The sequence below is a fragment of the Arabidopsis lyrata genome (assembly GCF_000004255.2).
Source record: "Arabidopsis lyrata subsp. lyrata unplaced genomic scaffold ARALYscaffold_2, whole genome shotgun sequence".
In the NCBI taxonomy this organism is placed as follows: Eukaryota; Viridiplantae; Streptophyta; class Magnoliopsida; order Brassicales; family Brassicaceae; genus Arabidopsis; species Arabidopsis lyrata.
The window spans coordinates 11695586-11713118 of NW_003302554.1; the positions used below are offsets into that span (position 1 = coordinate 11695586).

The 17533-nt window shown below is 36.1% G+C and overlaps 1 protein-coding gene and 2 pseudogenes across 1 annotated transcript; 2 read left to right on the forward strand and 1 right to left on the reverse strand.

Annotated features, from left to right (window-relative positions):
* Positions 1–1725: 1725 nt before the first annotated feature.
* Positions 1726–4597, forward strand: LOC9323132 (annotated as a pseudogene).
* A 3027-nt stretch (positions 4598–7624) lies between these two features.
* LOC9323133 lies at positions 7625–9381 on the forward strand (annotated as a pseudogene).
* Positions 9382–15107: 5726 nt separating this feature from the next.
* Positions 15108–15704, reverse strand: LOC110224205 (glutenin, low molecular weight subunit-like). Its single transcript, XM_021010059.1, has one exon. The coding sequence runs from the start codon at positions 15702–15704 to the stop codon at positions 15108–15110; it is 597 nt and encodes a 198-aa protein (XP_020865718.1).
* Positions 15705–17533: the final 1829 nt, after the last annotated feature.

Sequence of the window (17533 nt, forward strand, 5' to 3'; positions counted from 1 at the left end):
AACTAATTTAGACATTAAAACGATTTAGAGGTTTTAATAGTTTCCATATGATATATATTCTTAATATTAATTAATTATGCATTATATAAACAAAATCTTTTAATATTTTTAAACCCGTTGATCCGTTGACCCGTTTATATATATTAGTGACATGGAATAAATTTTATGATTAGAATTATATAATGGCATATATTGTAATTTCAGAGATTTAGGTAACTTAAATTATTGTTTGTTTATATAGGATTCGAGTTATATTGTTTAGCTTCATCAAAGATTACGAATCTTACTAACATTTTCAATCTCATCTTGTAAAATAGCTATATGAGTATTATAATTATCGGTATTAAAACGTTTAAAATGATATATCATTTTCGAATAGCATTTTTTATAATAAATTTTTTATAATAAATTGGCTTGATATAAAATATTTTCAATGATATATCATTTTATGTTTACAATTTCAATAACATTTTTATAATTCACTTTATAACATGTTCGAATGATGGATTACTATATAACATTTTGAGTAACATTTTCAATGTGTTAAATTTTTAAATTGTCGAATTGTGTTAAATTATGACTCTCGAATTGATTATTGAACATCATTGTGTTAAATTGTCGAATTGATTAGAATAAGACATTCTCGAATTATATTGAATTAGATTAAACTATATTAATTATTGAAATTATATAAAAAAAATCTTTTGATATCTTTAAACCCGTTGACCCGTTGACCCGTTAAATATATATTAGTGAAATGGAATAAAATGTTTATAATTAGATATCTCTAATGGCATATATTGTAATTTTTTACAAAATCTAAGTTATGAGCGTTAGGATGTACTTTCCAAATATTAGTATAGGATAGTTATGGTTAAGTCGACCGACAGTCATGATTAAATGTTGCTTGATACGTACATTTATATATTTGTATATTACAAATTGTAATTAACTTCCTCTTTTTTTTTTTGTATTGGTCAAATGTGTAGTAACAGTTGGAATTTATCATACGGTTTTAAAAAATCAAGTGGCTATTTATTTATTTACTACCTCGACAAAGTTTAATGACGTAGACCAAATATAAAAACACAGTTTCCTAGTTATTAACTACCTCTCGACCAAGTTTATAAACTGTCTTTTTATAATTAAAAAAAAAAAAAAATTCTTTTGACACAGCTGTTTCCTTATTATTGACTACCTTGAGTGATCTCTAGTCACTCTCTGTTCTTGTGGTCTCTACAATCTTGCGAAATTAAAACATAAGTGTTTTGAAATGAATCTATGTTGGTGTTTTTATTGAAATCGACGGTTACAAGGCAAACGTGAGAGATGGGAAACTTATAGTAAGAATAATCAATAAACTAATAAATTATTTAATTAATTAGTAATTCCAAATATTTCATACTCAATTCGTCCTTGACCTCTTTATAAACAACACACGTACATGGAAAAACTTCCAAAGTATCAAATTATCGAATCGTAAAGGCAAACACCGACCCAGCACAAGTACTCTCGTATCCTCTCTATCTCATATTCGTTAATCGTTACATGAAAGATGAAACACGAGGGCTCTCAATATATATATAAATACATATAACAGCATATATATACTTATATAAGTATACCGTAAGCATATATTATTTATACACATTACATATTATTCGTAAGAAACTGTAAACTAAGTGAGTATTATATATGTACATGCACTTATACATAGGGATCATCGTTATGTGGAGGTTGAAGATAGGAGAGGGAAATGGAGAAGACCCTTACTTGTTTAGCAGCAACAACTTCGTTGGACGTCAAACATGGGAGTTTGATCCTGAAGCCGGCACACCGGAGGAACGAGCTGCTGCCTGTCGAAGAAGCTCGCCGTAGTTTCTTAGTCAATCGTTCACGTGTTAAAGGCTGCAGTGATCTCTTGTGGCGAATGCAAGTAAGTGTTTTTTGTTTACTAGTGAGTTGTTTTTTATCTTCTTGGTCTAGCTAAGTTGATTTTGATTGTACGCACAGTTTTTGAAAGAGGCAAAATTCGAGCAAGTTATCCCGCCGGTGAAGATTGACAACGGCGAAGGCATAACATATGAAAATGCGACTAATGCGTTAAAGAGAGGAGTCTCTTTCTTCTCGGCGTTACAAGCCTCCGACGGTCACTGGCCAGGAGAAATCACCGGACCTCTCTTCTTTCTTCCTCCATTGGTATTTTGTCTGTATATCACAGGACACCTTGAGAAGGTATTCGATGCAGAACACCACAAAGAGATGTGTCGACATATCTATTGTCATCAGGTACGTTCAACGATTGGCTTGGATAAAATATTAAAGTGGACTAGAGATCCTCATAGGAGTTGTGTGTTTGTCCATTAAATTTGCAGAACAAAGATGGTGGATGGGGATTACACATTGAAAGCAAGAGCGTTATGTTCTGCACCGCACTTAATTACATATGCTTGCGTATTCTTGGAGAAGGTCCTAATGGAGGACAAGATAACGCGTGCAAACGGGCCAGGCAATGGATTCTTGACCATGGTGGTGTGACTTATATTCCTTCTTGGGGAAAAATTTGGCTCTCGGTAATATCTTATGGAACATATGTTAATATAACTTAGAGATGTTGAAGTTTTTATACTACCATCAATGTTCTAATTTTCTTTGTAGATACTTGGAATCTATGCTTGGTCTGGAACAAACCCGAGGCCTCCCGAGATCTGGTTGCTGCCTTCTTCCATTCCAATACATCTAGGTTTGTTCTTTTCTTATTTTGAAGATTATACTCGATGGAATCTTATGTATTGATGTTTGTAGATGTTAATGCGTTCGGTCTTGACTTATGTTAAACAAATACAGGAAAAATATTGTGTATAACCCGAATGGTTTATATGCCCATGTCTTACCTATATGGGAAAAGATTTGTTGGTCCTCTAACACCTCTTATCATGCAATTGCGCGAGGAACTCTACTTACAACCTTATGAAAAAATCAATTGGAACAAAGCGCGCCGTCTATATGCAAAAGTATAGTTAACCAATTAAATTAATCTTCAAATTATTTTTCATGTGTGAAAATATCCACAAGCATTACATCATTCACCTTTGCAGGAAGACATGTTTTATCCTCATCCTTTGGTTCAAGATTTGATATGGGACACTCTTTACATTTTTATGGAGCCTTTTCTTACAAGTTGGCCGTTAAACAAGCTTGTAAGGGAAAAGGCTCTTCGGCTGGCAATGGAGCACATACATTATGAGGACGAAAATAGTCATTATATTACCATCGGATGTGTGTTTTTTTTTTTTTTTTTTTTTTTTTTTGTTAAACCCGGGGGTATCCCGGGCCACTGAGTAAACCTCAGAGCCCAGACTAATCCCCATCGGGTGGGCGTGACCCATGGGTAGGCTCGCGCACCGGGTATGCAAATGGATCTAAGACATAATCCATACCCATGTGGCCAAGGAGAATTGAACCCGGGTGCTTTATTGGAATTACCTCCTCAAACACCACTAGGCCAAGACCACTTAGTTTCGGATGTGTTGAGAAGGTAAAAATTGAGAAATCCTTTAAAATATAGTGCATGAATTATGTAAATTTTAAAATTACATGCTTAAATGTTCATGTAGGTTTTGTGCATGCTTGCTTGCTGGATTGAGAATCCGAATGGAGAGCACTTTAAGAAACATCTTGCTAGAATTCCAGACTTTATGTGGGTAGCTGAAGACGGACTGAAAATGCATGTTCTAAAGATTTAAACAAGATTTTAAAGTATACTTTAGTTGAGAAATTTTTTAAGCATTCCAATTTTTTCAGAGCTTTGGAAGTCAACTTTGGGAGACCGGGTTTGCAATTCAAGCTTTACTTGCTAGTGATCTTTGTGATGAAACTGATGTCGTACTTAGGAAAGGACACAATTACATTAAAAATTCTCAGGTTTGATATCTTTATTTTTATTTTTAGGAAAACAACTTCATTGATATCAAATTGATATTACAAAGTTAGTATACAAAACTTTTAGAAAACAAATTTGGTATTTTTGTATCTTAAAATGTTCCATAGAACAACTAAATGTGAGCATATGCATTGCTAGTGTCTCACAAAGTATCTCAAAAAATAATAAACAATAAATATTGTTAATATAGTAGATGAGTCTCTCAAAAGTTGAGACACTCTCTCCATAGTCTCTCATTTGAGAGACTTTGGTGGGAGTGTCTCAACTTTCGAGAGACCCATATAATATAATAATGATATAATTTAACCTTTTATAATATTATATTTTTATTTATATTTTATTGTTTATTGAGACATTCTACGAGAGACTACCAATGCTCATGCTCAGATCCTAAATTAGATAACTTTGTAGGTTAGAGAAAACCCTTCGGGTGACTTCAAAAGCATGTATCGCCACATTTCCAAAGGAGCATGGACTTTGTCTGATCGAGATCAAGGATGGCAAGTTTCAGATTGTACAGCTGAAGCTTTGAAGGTAATCAAATTAGTTGTCGGAGCAGAATTAGTTAGATTTTCCACAAGAGTTATTGTAATTGGTTCTTTCCCTAAATATTTTGTAATTAGTTATTTCCTTAAAAAAAATTTCCCAGCGTAATTGGTTCTTTCAGATCTTTGATTAACATAAATAGTTTGTGATCCACAATTAACTCATAAAAATCTTTGATTTAAATAACTAAAATAGAAATTAATATATGTTATAAATATTCCATATATATTATTTCGTTTATTTAAATATGAAATAAATAGTTGAAGTTACTCTTATATTTCAAAAAAAAAATCTAAAAAATAAATAAATAAATACACAATCATAGATATATATATATATATATATATATATATATATATATATACAATATACATAAATAATCCCGAAAATATCTCATTGATATGTAATTTATTACCAAATTTAAATAAATTTGATTCCCAAGATGCAATATCTTTTTAGTAAACAAAAAATCTTTTAAAAAATCTTTTACTTTCGTTTTAAAGATTATACAACTAGATTCAAAAAAGAATCTTATCTAATTTTTTCATGTTGCAGTTTGCGATTTTGATAACTTTGAAAAAACTATGGAAATCATCAACAGCGTATCCTATAAACTAAATATACATATGATTTTTGAAAAATATTAATAGTTATAATTCTTTTCATTAGATATATGATTTTTGTTTTTAATTTCCAGTTTTTTATTTTCAAAGTTATTCATGTTTCTTCTCTATATTCTTAATGTTTATAAATGGTTTTTTTGTAGACTAACATGTTTTCTCTTTTCCTTCGATTTCAGAAAGATGGTTTTTAAATATATGAGATTCTTATTCTTATTTTTAGTATTCTAATGACATTTAATATTTTGTGATATGTACTTTTAAAAAACTATGTGTGTGAGTTTCCGATTGGTAAGTGTAATTTTCTAAAATTTTAAAACAATTTTAATAATTATTTTTATAAGATTATTTTTTGTTACTAAATCTCATCATATATTTTTCACTGTTCTTCTAAATTTCTCTATCACCTCTACGACTCAACAGATTTGAATGATTGGAGGTGGACATGCCGAATCGGATCCTATTGTTTGGCTTGGATCTGACGTTCTGGAACATGTAATTCGCAAATTTCAACCTCTCTTCCTTAATTGCATAAATCTTCATGTGTAATCGCTTGAGAAAATCTCATAAAGAGTAAGAGAATGGAAAGGGATCGAAAATGAACACGAAAGTGTTTTTTTCGTTTATGTTGTCTCAAGTAAAGCAGATGAAAACCCCATTTTTGTGCCCTCTATTTAAGATATAATATTTCTTTTTGACAATTGTAGTAATTTTATTTGTCTCTTAGGGCATGATTGGTTGGGCTTTAAATCATTCTTACATTCTTAATTTTTCTTAAACCCTTAAATATATGCCAATCGTGTTGTAGTCTTTTTCTAAAGGTAGAGCTCATATTGTCAATCATGTTGTAGCTTTTGTTTTTAAGCTAAAGCCTTTTTTCTTTCCTTTTTTGTTTTTTTAAGTTGTATTAGGATAAATTCTCAGAATCCTATTTTTTTTGCTTTAGACGGGCTGTAGATAAATATGTAAACTGTTAATTATTTTGCACAAAAAATGTTAAGTTGTAGAAAACTAGTAATTATCAAACACAAAAAAAAATGATAAGTTGTAGAAAACTGATAATTATCAAACACGAAAAAAACAAATTCGAGATGAGCTTGCAATGAATTTATGGAATACTCATAGGTAAAATTATTATTTATTTTATTTATAATCATAGGCTTTTATGTTTTACTATGAGTTTTCATAAGTATTTACTTTTTATTTAATTTTTCATTTGATATTATTATTTATTTATTTAAATTATTAATACAAGATATTTTATTAACTGTAATACAAAACAGAAAAAAAATCTTTTTATTACACCATATTATACTACAAATAAATATCTACAACCAAAAACTTACAGATACAGCAAAAATTCTACAGCAACAAATGATACAGCTACAGCCAACACAGCTACCACTACAGCGAAAACAGCTACAGCTACAGCCAACACAGGTACGACAAAAATTCTACAGCTACAGCCGAACCAATCACCCACTTAATTTATTTCTATCTTTTATTATCTGTTCACATTAATAACAAAAATAAAACAATATCTTGCGTTATTAATAAATTTATACCAACGGTGACTTTCTTTATTTGGTTAGTACTATATAGTATATAGTAACCAAAATTTAAATATTAGGATTGAAAATTAAGTATATAAGCATTGAATTTTAATTTTATAACACAAAATTGAGTAATGCAATTTTGAGTGTACGTGGGATAGTAACTTTAATAACATGTACTTTAGTCATATAGATAGTTTTGCATATTATACCTAAATAATAATACATTATACATTTAATATACACATACCTATGGTTCTTTTTAATTAGATTATAATAAATTCAATAACCAATAGTTTTATTTATTACAAATAGATTGACTACATTAAACTGTGACATCCTTATTAAAAAATCATACAAACTTAATCGATGTTTATACTACAAAATCATAAACTCTTAAAATAATTCCGGATCTGAATAGTTTATTCTTTATCTAAACAAAAAACTAATTTGTTTTTAGTGTTTGATTAGATTTTAAAAAAAAATGATAACTGATTTGTCTTATGATCTCATATTTAATTTGCACTCCAAATATTTTAATACAACTGCATTACATGTAAATGAGTTTCATTTTTATGTCTTTAATCAAAAAAATATTTCTTCTTTAATAGTATAGATAATAATAATATGGCCCAATGATATGAAGAAAAATTTGAAAACCTGTATAGATTGAAGTGACTATTGAAGGAGAAGACGATGAGATTAATTACGTCATATACTTCAAATTTCAAAGACGATGAGATTAACAATTCATAGAAGAAACAAAGCGTATATTCAGTGTATACTGATAGTAACCAATTACGTACGTAGCTATCTTTTTGCATATTATAACCCTCTTTCTTTACAACTATAATATTATATTAATTATATCACCTGTACCAAATATCTCTAAATTCTACGTACACTCCCACTTCTTCTGCTCCTCAAATTCATCAAACCCATTTCTATTCTAACTCCCAAAAATGGCGATTCGTCTTCCTTTGATCTGTCTTCTTGTTTCAGTCACGGCGATTGCAGCTGATTTGACACCGGAGTTACTTTTCAATTTATGGACTTCTTATATCCGTTTTCTTCTAGTCTTGCACAACTATTTCCTATGTTAGGAATCTTGTTATAATTTCTTTGGGAAGTTGTTCTGCAATGATTTTCTAGTCTTAATGGTTTTTTATTTTAAAATAATAAGATATTTACGAAAATGAAAGAAACAGACATAATATAAAAAAAGTGTGTTTGTATTTTTACATTTTCTTTTCACCTTAAAAATGAGTACAAATATCTGAAGACGGGTGTCTCATGCTGATTGGCTACAGTTTCAGTATTATTTGTGAGTCTGTACGTTAATAGCAAATAAATGTAAATTATTTAATTTGTTATTGCAGATTTCACCGACGTAAAAAGCACCAACGTCCAAGTAGGAAAAGGAGGCGTGAACGTTAACGCCGGAAAAGGTAAGCCCGGCGGAGGAACCGCCGTGAACGTCGGAAAAGGAGGTGTATACGTACCGGAAAGGGTAAGCCTGGCGGAGGGACACACGTAAGCGTTAGCGGCGGAAAAGGTCACAGCGGAGGCGTTGGTGTCTATGCGGGTAAACCCGGTAAGAGAACCGACGTAGGAGTGGGTAAAGGCGGCGTGATAGTTCACACCCGCCACAAGGGCAAAAGCCTGTTTACGTCGCTGTGAAACCAGGACCCAACCCTTTTGTGTATAACTATGCAGCGAGTAAGACTCAGCTCCACGACGATCCCAAAGCGGCTCTCTTCTTCTTGGAGAAGGATATGTTTCCCGGTAAAGCTATGAACCTTCGGTTTAATGCAGAGGACGGTTGCGGCGGGGTCAAGAAGTTGTCGGACGACAAGTCGGTGGTGTGTCACAAACAGAAGTATCCGTTCGCGGTGTTCTACTGCCATAAGGCTATGATGACCAGCGTTTACGCGGTTCCACTTGAAGGAGAGAACGGGATGCGAGCTAAAGCAGTTGCGGTGTGCCACAAGAACACCTCGGCTTGGAACCCAAACCACTTGGCCTTCAAAGTTCTTAAGGTGAAGCCAGGGACCGTTCCGGTCTGCCACTTCCTCCCGGAGACCCATGTTGTGTGGTTCACCTACTAGATATACTTTCTATACTTTGGATTATTATGTAATAATATTTGAGATAATCTATCTTTTGAGATGTTTTGCTAATGAACATATACATATATATATATATATATATATATATATATATATATATATATATATTACACATAGTAATGCGTGGTTTTCATATATAGTCAAAGAACGAAGGCATTTTATCTGTGTTTTTTTTTCTTTAACTTTACGTAGCTGTCTTTAATATGCTCGGATTCTTGTTGTTTTGCAAGAAAATATAATAAAACCAGACTTAAAATGTTACCTTAATTTGGCCCAAACTGTTTAAATGTTTATGACAGCCAACTTTATTGAGATAGAGCGGGTTATGAGTAGTTTCGCCTGGGAATGTGATTGAAGTGAATGATGAAGTATGATATCAAAATAAGGTATTTGAGAGTGGGGACAATAGTAGTTGTTGTGTGGGTTTGTTTGAGGAAGAACAAGGAAAGCTTGGTCACATAGAGGTTGATCATGTCATGAATGTGGAAAAAGAAAGAGAGGAAAGTGTTTTGAGTTCAAATTCAAATGAAAATGGTGATAAAGATTGGTGGGTTGGTCTATGTGATTCTTCAGGGATTGCTGAGGATTGAGGAGTTGCTTGACTGGGAGTTTCAAAGGTAGTTTGACTTGTCAAAGTGATGATCTCTGGTATCTCTCAGATAACAGTTGTGTGATATAATCAGCAAGCTAGTGGATATCGTACATGTGAGCGCGTATTAACCCAATAAAACATCGATCTTTTGATTGTAAAGTCTAATGTTTTGTTTGGTTACACTGGAGTGTGGATCTTGAGGTTGTGTAGTAGTTCTTTGGAGTGTGTAAAGAGCATTAATTAGGATAAATGTGTCAAAAATGGATTCAAATCTATGGGTCGAGCCGATCTATCAACTCTGATGAATGATTTTTTTTTTTTTTAAATCAAGAATTGCAGTTTAGTGTAACACGATCGACATTGATTGTCATGCTATACTTGCGGTGGCAAATGTTATTTTATTGGAGGCAAACCTTAATAAAACCATTATTTTTTTTTTATTTTTTTTTTTCCTCAAACACCATTTCTATTAAGATATCGGAAAGAGACTCTCCGCTAGGGAGAGCCAATCAGGAACCGACGAACTTACATGGGAAAATAGACTATTCCTAGCCCAAGCTTTTTTAGCTAAACAATCTGCTCGAGTATTAAAACTTCGAGGAACAAATCTAATGCTAAACGACGGAAAAAAACAAACGAGAGATCGGAAAGAGGCCATTTCTGCTGCGAAAGATGGCCAAGCGTCTTGGTTGTCTAGGATAGATATCATGTCCGAGCAATCAGATGCGAAGGCGCCATTGGTAATGCCTAGCGAGATCAAACACTCCATTGCCCAGAGCAAAGAATCAATCTCCGCGTGGAGCGGTGAGAGGCTCCTTCTCGAGCTCATTAAGCCAAACTGAAGAATACGGTCTTGGTCGACTAAAACCCAACCATGTCCACTTAGAGAGTCCTCCGAGTGCCAGGAAGCATCAATCTGACATTCCGAGATCTTGGGGAAGGACGCGGGAAGTAGAACCGACCGGGCAAGAGATTCAGGATCTGCTGCTTCTTTCATGTTTGCTTTCTTCCACACAGAGGCTTCTCGTAAAGCCAAAGCAAGAGTCTCCTGAGGAGGTTCTTTGAAGTTTTCAAAGCAAAATCTGTTACGACTTTTCCAGATATACCACAATATCCATGGAAAGAGTTCCAAAGTTTCCTCTTCTATTCCGAATTCTTTCCCACGCCAGAAAAGAAAGTCGAAATTATAGAAAAGGGAACTTCTGGGGAAAATGTGCCCTGAGGTGGGAATGGGTGATAAGGCCCAAATTTGCCTCGAAGGCGGACAATCAAAGAGAAGATGGTTTATGGATTCTTCCAGAGCCCCACAACGGGGACATCCTTAGCTTTCTCGTTGCCAATATGACGATAGCATAATCTCTGATAAGTGGCTAAACAGCCTGAAACACATTGCCACGCGAAATGCATAAGCTTTCGCGTAGTTTTTAACTTCCATACCTGTGCCTGAAGTGCCGAAACACCAGGTCCCTGAAAAGGGGGGTCACAGGTAGGACGAGATAACTCTCGCGCGGCCCAGTATCCTGATTTAACAGAATAGTTTCCGGATTTGGTGTGCGACCAGCTATAGCCATCACTTAAGTAGGTACGACTTGGCCGTATTCCTAAAATAAGTGGAATATCAGCGGGGTCAATCAACGCTTGAAGGCGGTCCAGCTTCCAAAGCTTTGTTGATTCATCAATCAGGTCGTTGACATAGAGAAGAGGGTCTCTTACATCAAGAAGACTCTTAGCAGCTCTCGCCGGGATAGTGGGAATCCACGGGTCCTCCCACACTTTAGTTAGCATTCCGGAGCCTATGGTTCTTCGGAGACCCGAGACAAGAAGAGGTTTGGCAGCCATTATACTTCTCCAGCCATAGGAGGGCCGATTCGAATTTCCTATGTGTAAGGGGTCGCTAAAACGATAATAACGTCCCCTTAAGACTCTACTTAAAAGAGAGTTAGGAAATTTAATAAGGCGCCATAATTGCTTAGCCAGTAGGGCTAGATTGAATTCCTCAAGCGTTCTAAAGCCGAGACCACCTTCAGAATAAGGTGTACAAAGTTTATCCCACGCTATCCAGTGGATACCATTGCTGTTCTCATTAGTTTTCCACCAAAAGTTTGCAATGGCACTGCTTAATTTTGAGCGAATCGCTTTGGGAAGTAGGAAACACGACATAATATATGTCGGAAGAGCTTGCGCAACAGACTTTATGAGGACTTCTTTGCCGCCTTTGGACAAGAACTTTGCGGACCAGGTATTGAGCCTTTTTTTAAGCCGATCTCTAACGAAGGAGAAGACTTGAACTTTTGAGCCGTGAATCTGTTCAGGAAGACCCAGATACGATCCCATACCCCCATCACGGTGAATTCCAATTGTCGCTTTAATGGTATTTCTGGTTGTGTTATCCACGTCATGACCAAACATTACCGAGGATTTAGCAGAATTTAGTTGTTGGCCTGAAGCCTCGCCATAGGTACGGAGAATCTTAATAATTTCACGACCTTGCGTCGGATCTGCTCTACAGAAGAACAAGCTATCATCGGCAAACCAAAGATGTGAGGTAGAGGGACTGGCACGGGAAATTTGAAGACCTTGAATGCGACCATGCCATTCGACATCCTTAAGCTTTGCCACCAATGCCTCTGTACATAAAATGAACAGGAAAGGGGAGATAGGATCACCTTGGCGAATGCCCCTAGATGGTCTGATAATCCCTCTAGGTGAGCCATTTATAAGAACTTTATACGAGACCGAGGAGATGCAAAAGATGATCCAATCTACCCATCGCTGAGCGAAGCCCATTTTCAGCATTAGGGCCCTAAGAAAAGACCATTCCACCCGGTCATAAGCTTTACTCATATCTGTCTTTATAGCCATGAATTTTTTCTTGCAAGCCGGGTTTGTGCGGAGGGCATGAAAATTTTCCTGGGCTATAAGAATATTATCGGTGATAAGTCGTCCAGCCACAAAGGCGGATTGAGTCTCGGATATAAGATCCGGAAGAAGTTTTTTAAGCCGAAGACTCAGAACCTTCGAGATGACTTTGTATCCAACGTTACACAGGCTGATTGGACGAAATTCCGTCATCTTCCTTGGTCTATCGGTCTTAGGGATCAGGCAAATATTAGTCTCGTTTAGGCAATTATCAAAGGATCCAGAAGAGTGGAAGTTTTGGACTAATTTAATTAGGTCTTGTCCAATCAGATCCCAGAACTTTTGGTAGAAAAAGGCCGTCATCCCGTCCGGACCCGGGGCTTTATCTCACTACAAGAAAACAAGCCGTTTGCGACTCCCATAATAGTCGGAAAACAGTCACAAATCACTTGTTTGCGACTATTGTCCGACTAATTAAATGGGTCGCTAAAAAACGGTCGCTAAATAAAACAGTCGCAACATAGTCACTTATTTGCGACTACTTTCTTACCGCACTATATAGTTGTAAATAAGCGACTAATTTGTGACTTGTATATGTTGTTGCATATTCCCGACTAAAATGCAACTGAGTTTGATTAGAGACAGATTTGTGACTAAGATTTGTAAGGTGAAAAAAAAATAGTAGTCCCAATTTAGTCTCGTATTAGCAAAGATTCTGCCACCAGTGTAATTTGGTTTAGTCACAAAATGGTCATAACTTTGTGGTTTGTCGAGTAACAATTTGTTTTGCAATCATAAACCTAATTCAATTTCGAATTGAAAAGCAGTAATCAAACAGAAATCAGATTAACAACTGAGTAATCAAATAACCATCCTAATTAAACAAGATAATCCTAGTTTTAACCAAAATATTAGCATCCTAATAAAACAGGTTTCATCCAACTTACAAAAGACACAATTAAGAGAACAAGTTCATAGGTTAGAAGAAGTGTCTTCTGGGGTGCCTGCTGCGTCTGGGATGGCTGCAGCTGCAGCTTTTGTAGTTGGTAGAGTGCCTGCAGCTGTTGTAGTTTCTTGGATGGGTGGTTGAGGTTGTGTAGAAGCAGAAGACAAAAAAGTTGCCAACTCAGGATCCTTATCTTTGATGAAGACGAGGAGCTTCTCCAAGCGAGATTGAGATTGGCGGTGCTCCTCATCACGTTTTGCATTTTCAGCCTCGTGTTCAGATATCTTGCGCCGCAGCTGATCTTGAAGCTCCACAATGGTTGCTGTAGAAGAGCTCGCATAACTCTCTTTCCTTTTTCCTTTGTTCAGTGTCTCCACAAGCGATCCAAGACCATAAGGGGTACCTTTGTCATCTTTATGAGTACACTAAAACAAAATCCAAAGAATCAGTGAACAAGAACAAGAAGGATGTCCAACAAAACGAAATCAATTACCTTAAGAAAGATCTCATTCTTTTCATCAATGCTGAGCATACGGTCAGTGGAATGTTCAGAGGAATTAGCAGAATTCTGAGGACCCTCCTCGTCCAATTCAGACATCCTGTCTTCAATGCCCTTCGCATACGCCTCAGCAACTTCTTTAGCTTTTTGATCCACAAATGATCCATCAGCCCTTGTATGTGTTTTCATAAACACTTCGCCAAGTGATACAGGACGCTTGAGCTCTTCCTCCTACAATTAAACTCAAGCAGATTTAAATCATGGAAGCAATATTAGAAAATCAGAGAAATGATTTGTTTGGATGGAAAGAGGACTCTTACCATTTCTTGATGAACTTGCACAAAAGATTTCTGACCGGCTAAGTGTTTGTGCACTCCAAGACCTCCACGATCAGAGTTTCTGCACTGTGAAGCATTCTCACTCCTCTCAATAGCATCCTCAGTCTTCCAATACACCCACATCTCAGCCCAAAGTGTATCACGGATCCACGGTGGTTGTACATCACTCTGCTTTGCTTGACTGACAATCCCTTTCATCCGTTTCTTGGCTATCACCAAGAATCCTTCTCTAACAAGCTCAGTAATCCCGACATCCCAATTATACTTCCGCTACATAACAAGCACTTAAGTTAGCAAAGTTACTAAGTCATATATATTAAACAATAACAGAATGTAAGGTATATATGACATTACCGCAAAACTTCTGAAGTATCTCTCTCGAATGGGTATTGGAGTAACCTTCCAACTGAAGTAAGGCCCATCAAACTTCCTCCGGAAGATTCCAGCAATCACTCTAGACAGCTTCCCTTTGTGCCGGTTAAACCTGTAACGAAAGTACATTTCACTTTAGTTATGCACTAAGACACTGTGAAAAATAACTCCTAATTCTATTCATTTCTTGAAATCACAGAATTTATTTGATGCAATAACCAACAGATACTGAGCAAGAATGAAATATGTTTGATTAACAGCAGAATCAACTATGACAAGTCTCTAAACTTCAAGTTGAATTACCAAACAAAGCTTTAGTCGTAAATGAACAAGAACCATGAGTCTATCAATGAACAATAAGTTGGTCCAACACAGAGATAACATAGATTCTCAAAACAAACACGGAAAACAAACCAAAATGTTTAACAAACACTAAGCTTTCTACTACAGGACATGACTACATGATTTGCAAATGCTTTTAAAAAAACACAAATGCTCACAAACAATCACAAAATCAGATGATCAATCAAAAACACATATGCTCACAAAAAAATCACAAAATCACAAGGAGAAAAGGAAAGAGATTACCAGAGAGTCTCAACTCCAGGGATCGGGTTCTGAGACAGAAGTGGAAGATGTTGTCGGCCTGGAAGGACTAGCAAACGATCCAACATTTCTTGGTAGTCGACATTTTGATCTCCATTTTGTTCTTAAGGCTCTTCGTCTACTTCTTCCTCATAATCGTCTTCATCATTAAGGTTTAGCTCTGGTGGTATGACCTGTTGCTCCTCTGGATCCTGACGAGGAGGAGGCTGTGGTAGACGCGGAGGAGGCTGCTGTTGACGAGAAGAAGAAGGCTGATGTTGACGAGGAGGCGGCTGCTGTTGACGAGAAGATGAAGGCTGCTGTTGACGAGAAGAAGAAGGTTGTTGTTGACGCCCAAGAGGTTGTTTTCGACGAGCAGGAGGTGGTTGTTGAGAGCCAGCCGGCGGTGGTTGTTGAGAGCCAGCCCGTGGTGTTTGTTGAGAGCCACCCGGCGCTGTTTGTTGAGACCCACCCGACGGTGCTTGTTGAGAGACAGCAGGTGATGTTTGAAGAGCAGGAGTCGAGGGTACTTGTGTCGCCGGCGGATATTGGGAAGGACGACTTACAGACTGTGTCGCCGAACTTGGGTTCGACGAGTGAGAAGAGGTTCCGACGCCACTGGGGATGAGTTTAGGATTCTGACCATGGTAGACTCTGGCACCACGGTTATTTGTCGATTTGCCTCCGCGACCTCTCGCTGACTTGCCTTTGGTAGGAGCCATTAGAAAGAAACGAAAGAGGGATTCAAAAGAGAAAGAACCGGATTAGGGATTCGAAAGAGAAAGAGACAAAATAGGAATTTGAAAGAGAAAGAATCGGATTAGGGATTCGAATGAGAATGAAGCGAAAGAGAAGAAGAGAAGGAATCGATTCAGGGAGAGAGAGAGATTGAAACCCTAGATCGAGAGAGAAGAAGAAGAATCGCAGAGTTGGAGTGAAGAAACCCTAGATCGAGAGAGAAAGAAGATCGAGAGAGAAGGAAGAAAGTGAAAAGTCGAGTGTGTATTTTGCCTAGTAATTAACGAAAAGGAGTCGCTCTTTAGTCGCAAAACAATTGCAACATCAATTATTTGGGGGGGAAAATTAAGCGCCCAAATACTTAGGGAAAATTTCATAAGATTTAACAAAAGTTGCAAAACAGTTGCAATATTAGTCGGCAAATAGTCACAAAACATGTCGTAATTTAGTCACAATATTTGAACAGTCACGAAAATGTCACAAACTAGTCGCAAACTGTGACTAAGTTGAGACAGACAATAAAAAGTCACAATACAAAAAATTCAAAATCTATGGATTTGATTCACTCTATTGATAGAAATCACTCATAAACACTCACTTTAGTAGCATAGAATACATGTACAAGTGTTAGGTTGGTCAAACCTGGCTTTCTCAACATATTTTATAAATTTTACAAAATTTCATATCATGTTCATAAAGTAACATGATGAGTTCATATGGATTTAGAACTTTTGAATGTTTGGATTGTAAACATTGAATTTCAAGAGGTTGGTTGAGTTTTTTTTTACTAATTTCAATAAAATCAAAGTAGTAACATATAAGAAAACATGTAAACAAACTTCAATTTACAAATTTCGAATTGAAAATATCGAGCGTTGGTAATCTGTAGCAAAATAGTCGCTAATCTCAGGTGCTAGACGCCAAAGGGTCACAAAATAGTTATCAAAATTTCTTAAAATATAACAAACATCGCAAACGTCGCAAAATAGTCGCTAATCTCAGGTGCTAGACGCAAAAGGGTCACAACATCAGTCGTACAATGGTCACACAATATGTCGGATTATGGTCACAAACCTCAAATCTGATATTTCGAATGTTTAATATCGAGAGTTGGTAATATGTAGCAAAGTGGTCACTAAATCTCAGATAAATGTGATCGATTATCTTTGTTCGTCGCAAATATGTTGCAATTTTGCGACCGTTTTGTGACCTTTAGTCAAATTGTAAAAAAAAAGAGTTCTATAGATAACAAGTCGCTAAGTGGTCTCAAAGTGCGACCGTTTTGCGACCTAAAATATTGAATTGGTAAACGGTCGGATAGTAGTGGCTTAATTGAGACATTTGTCCGACTACTTATTTCCGTCGCTAATAAGCGACTAGTTTCCATCTGTTTTGTTTGTAGTTGTTTAACAGTCGCAAAACAGACACAAAGTAGTCGCGAGTTTTTGCGACCATAAAAATAGTCACAACAAAGAGTCCCAAATTGCAGGTTTTCTTGTAGTGTCTGGATGAAGAGAGAAAAGGGCTTTTTTAACTTCCTCCGGTGAAATCTCTCTAGTAAGCTTTTGATTCATATCCTCCGAGATCATATTTGGCACATCCTGAAGAACAGAATGGAATTCTTGTGGGTCAGAGGTGGTAAACAGGTCCTTGAAATAATCTACCGCTAAGTGCTCAATACCCACTTCCTTGTCGACCCATATACCATCATTATTCAGAAGGCCCAAAATTTTATTTCGGGCACGTCGCTGCTTGGTGATAGCGTGGAAAAATTTTGTGTTCTTGTCCCCTGCTTGATACCACGTTTCTCTAC

Coding starts and splice junctions, on each gene's coding strand:
- LOC110224205 (XM_021010059.1), bottom strand. CDS start 15,704: ATGGCTCCTACCAAAGGCAAGTCAGCGAGAGGTCGCGGAGGCAAATCG.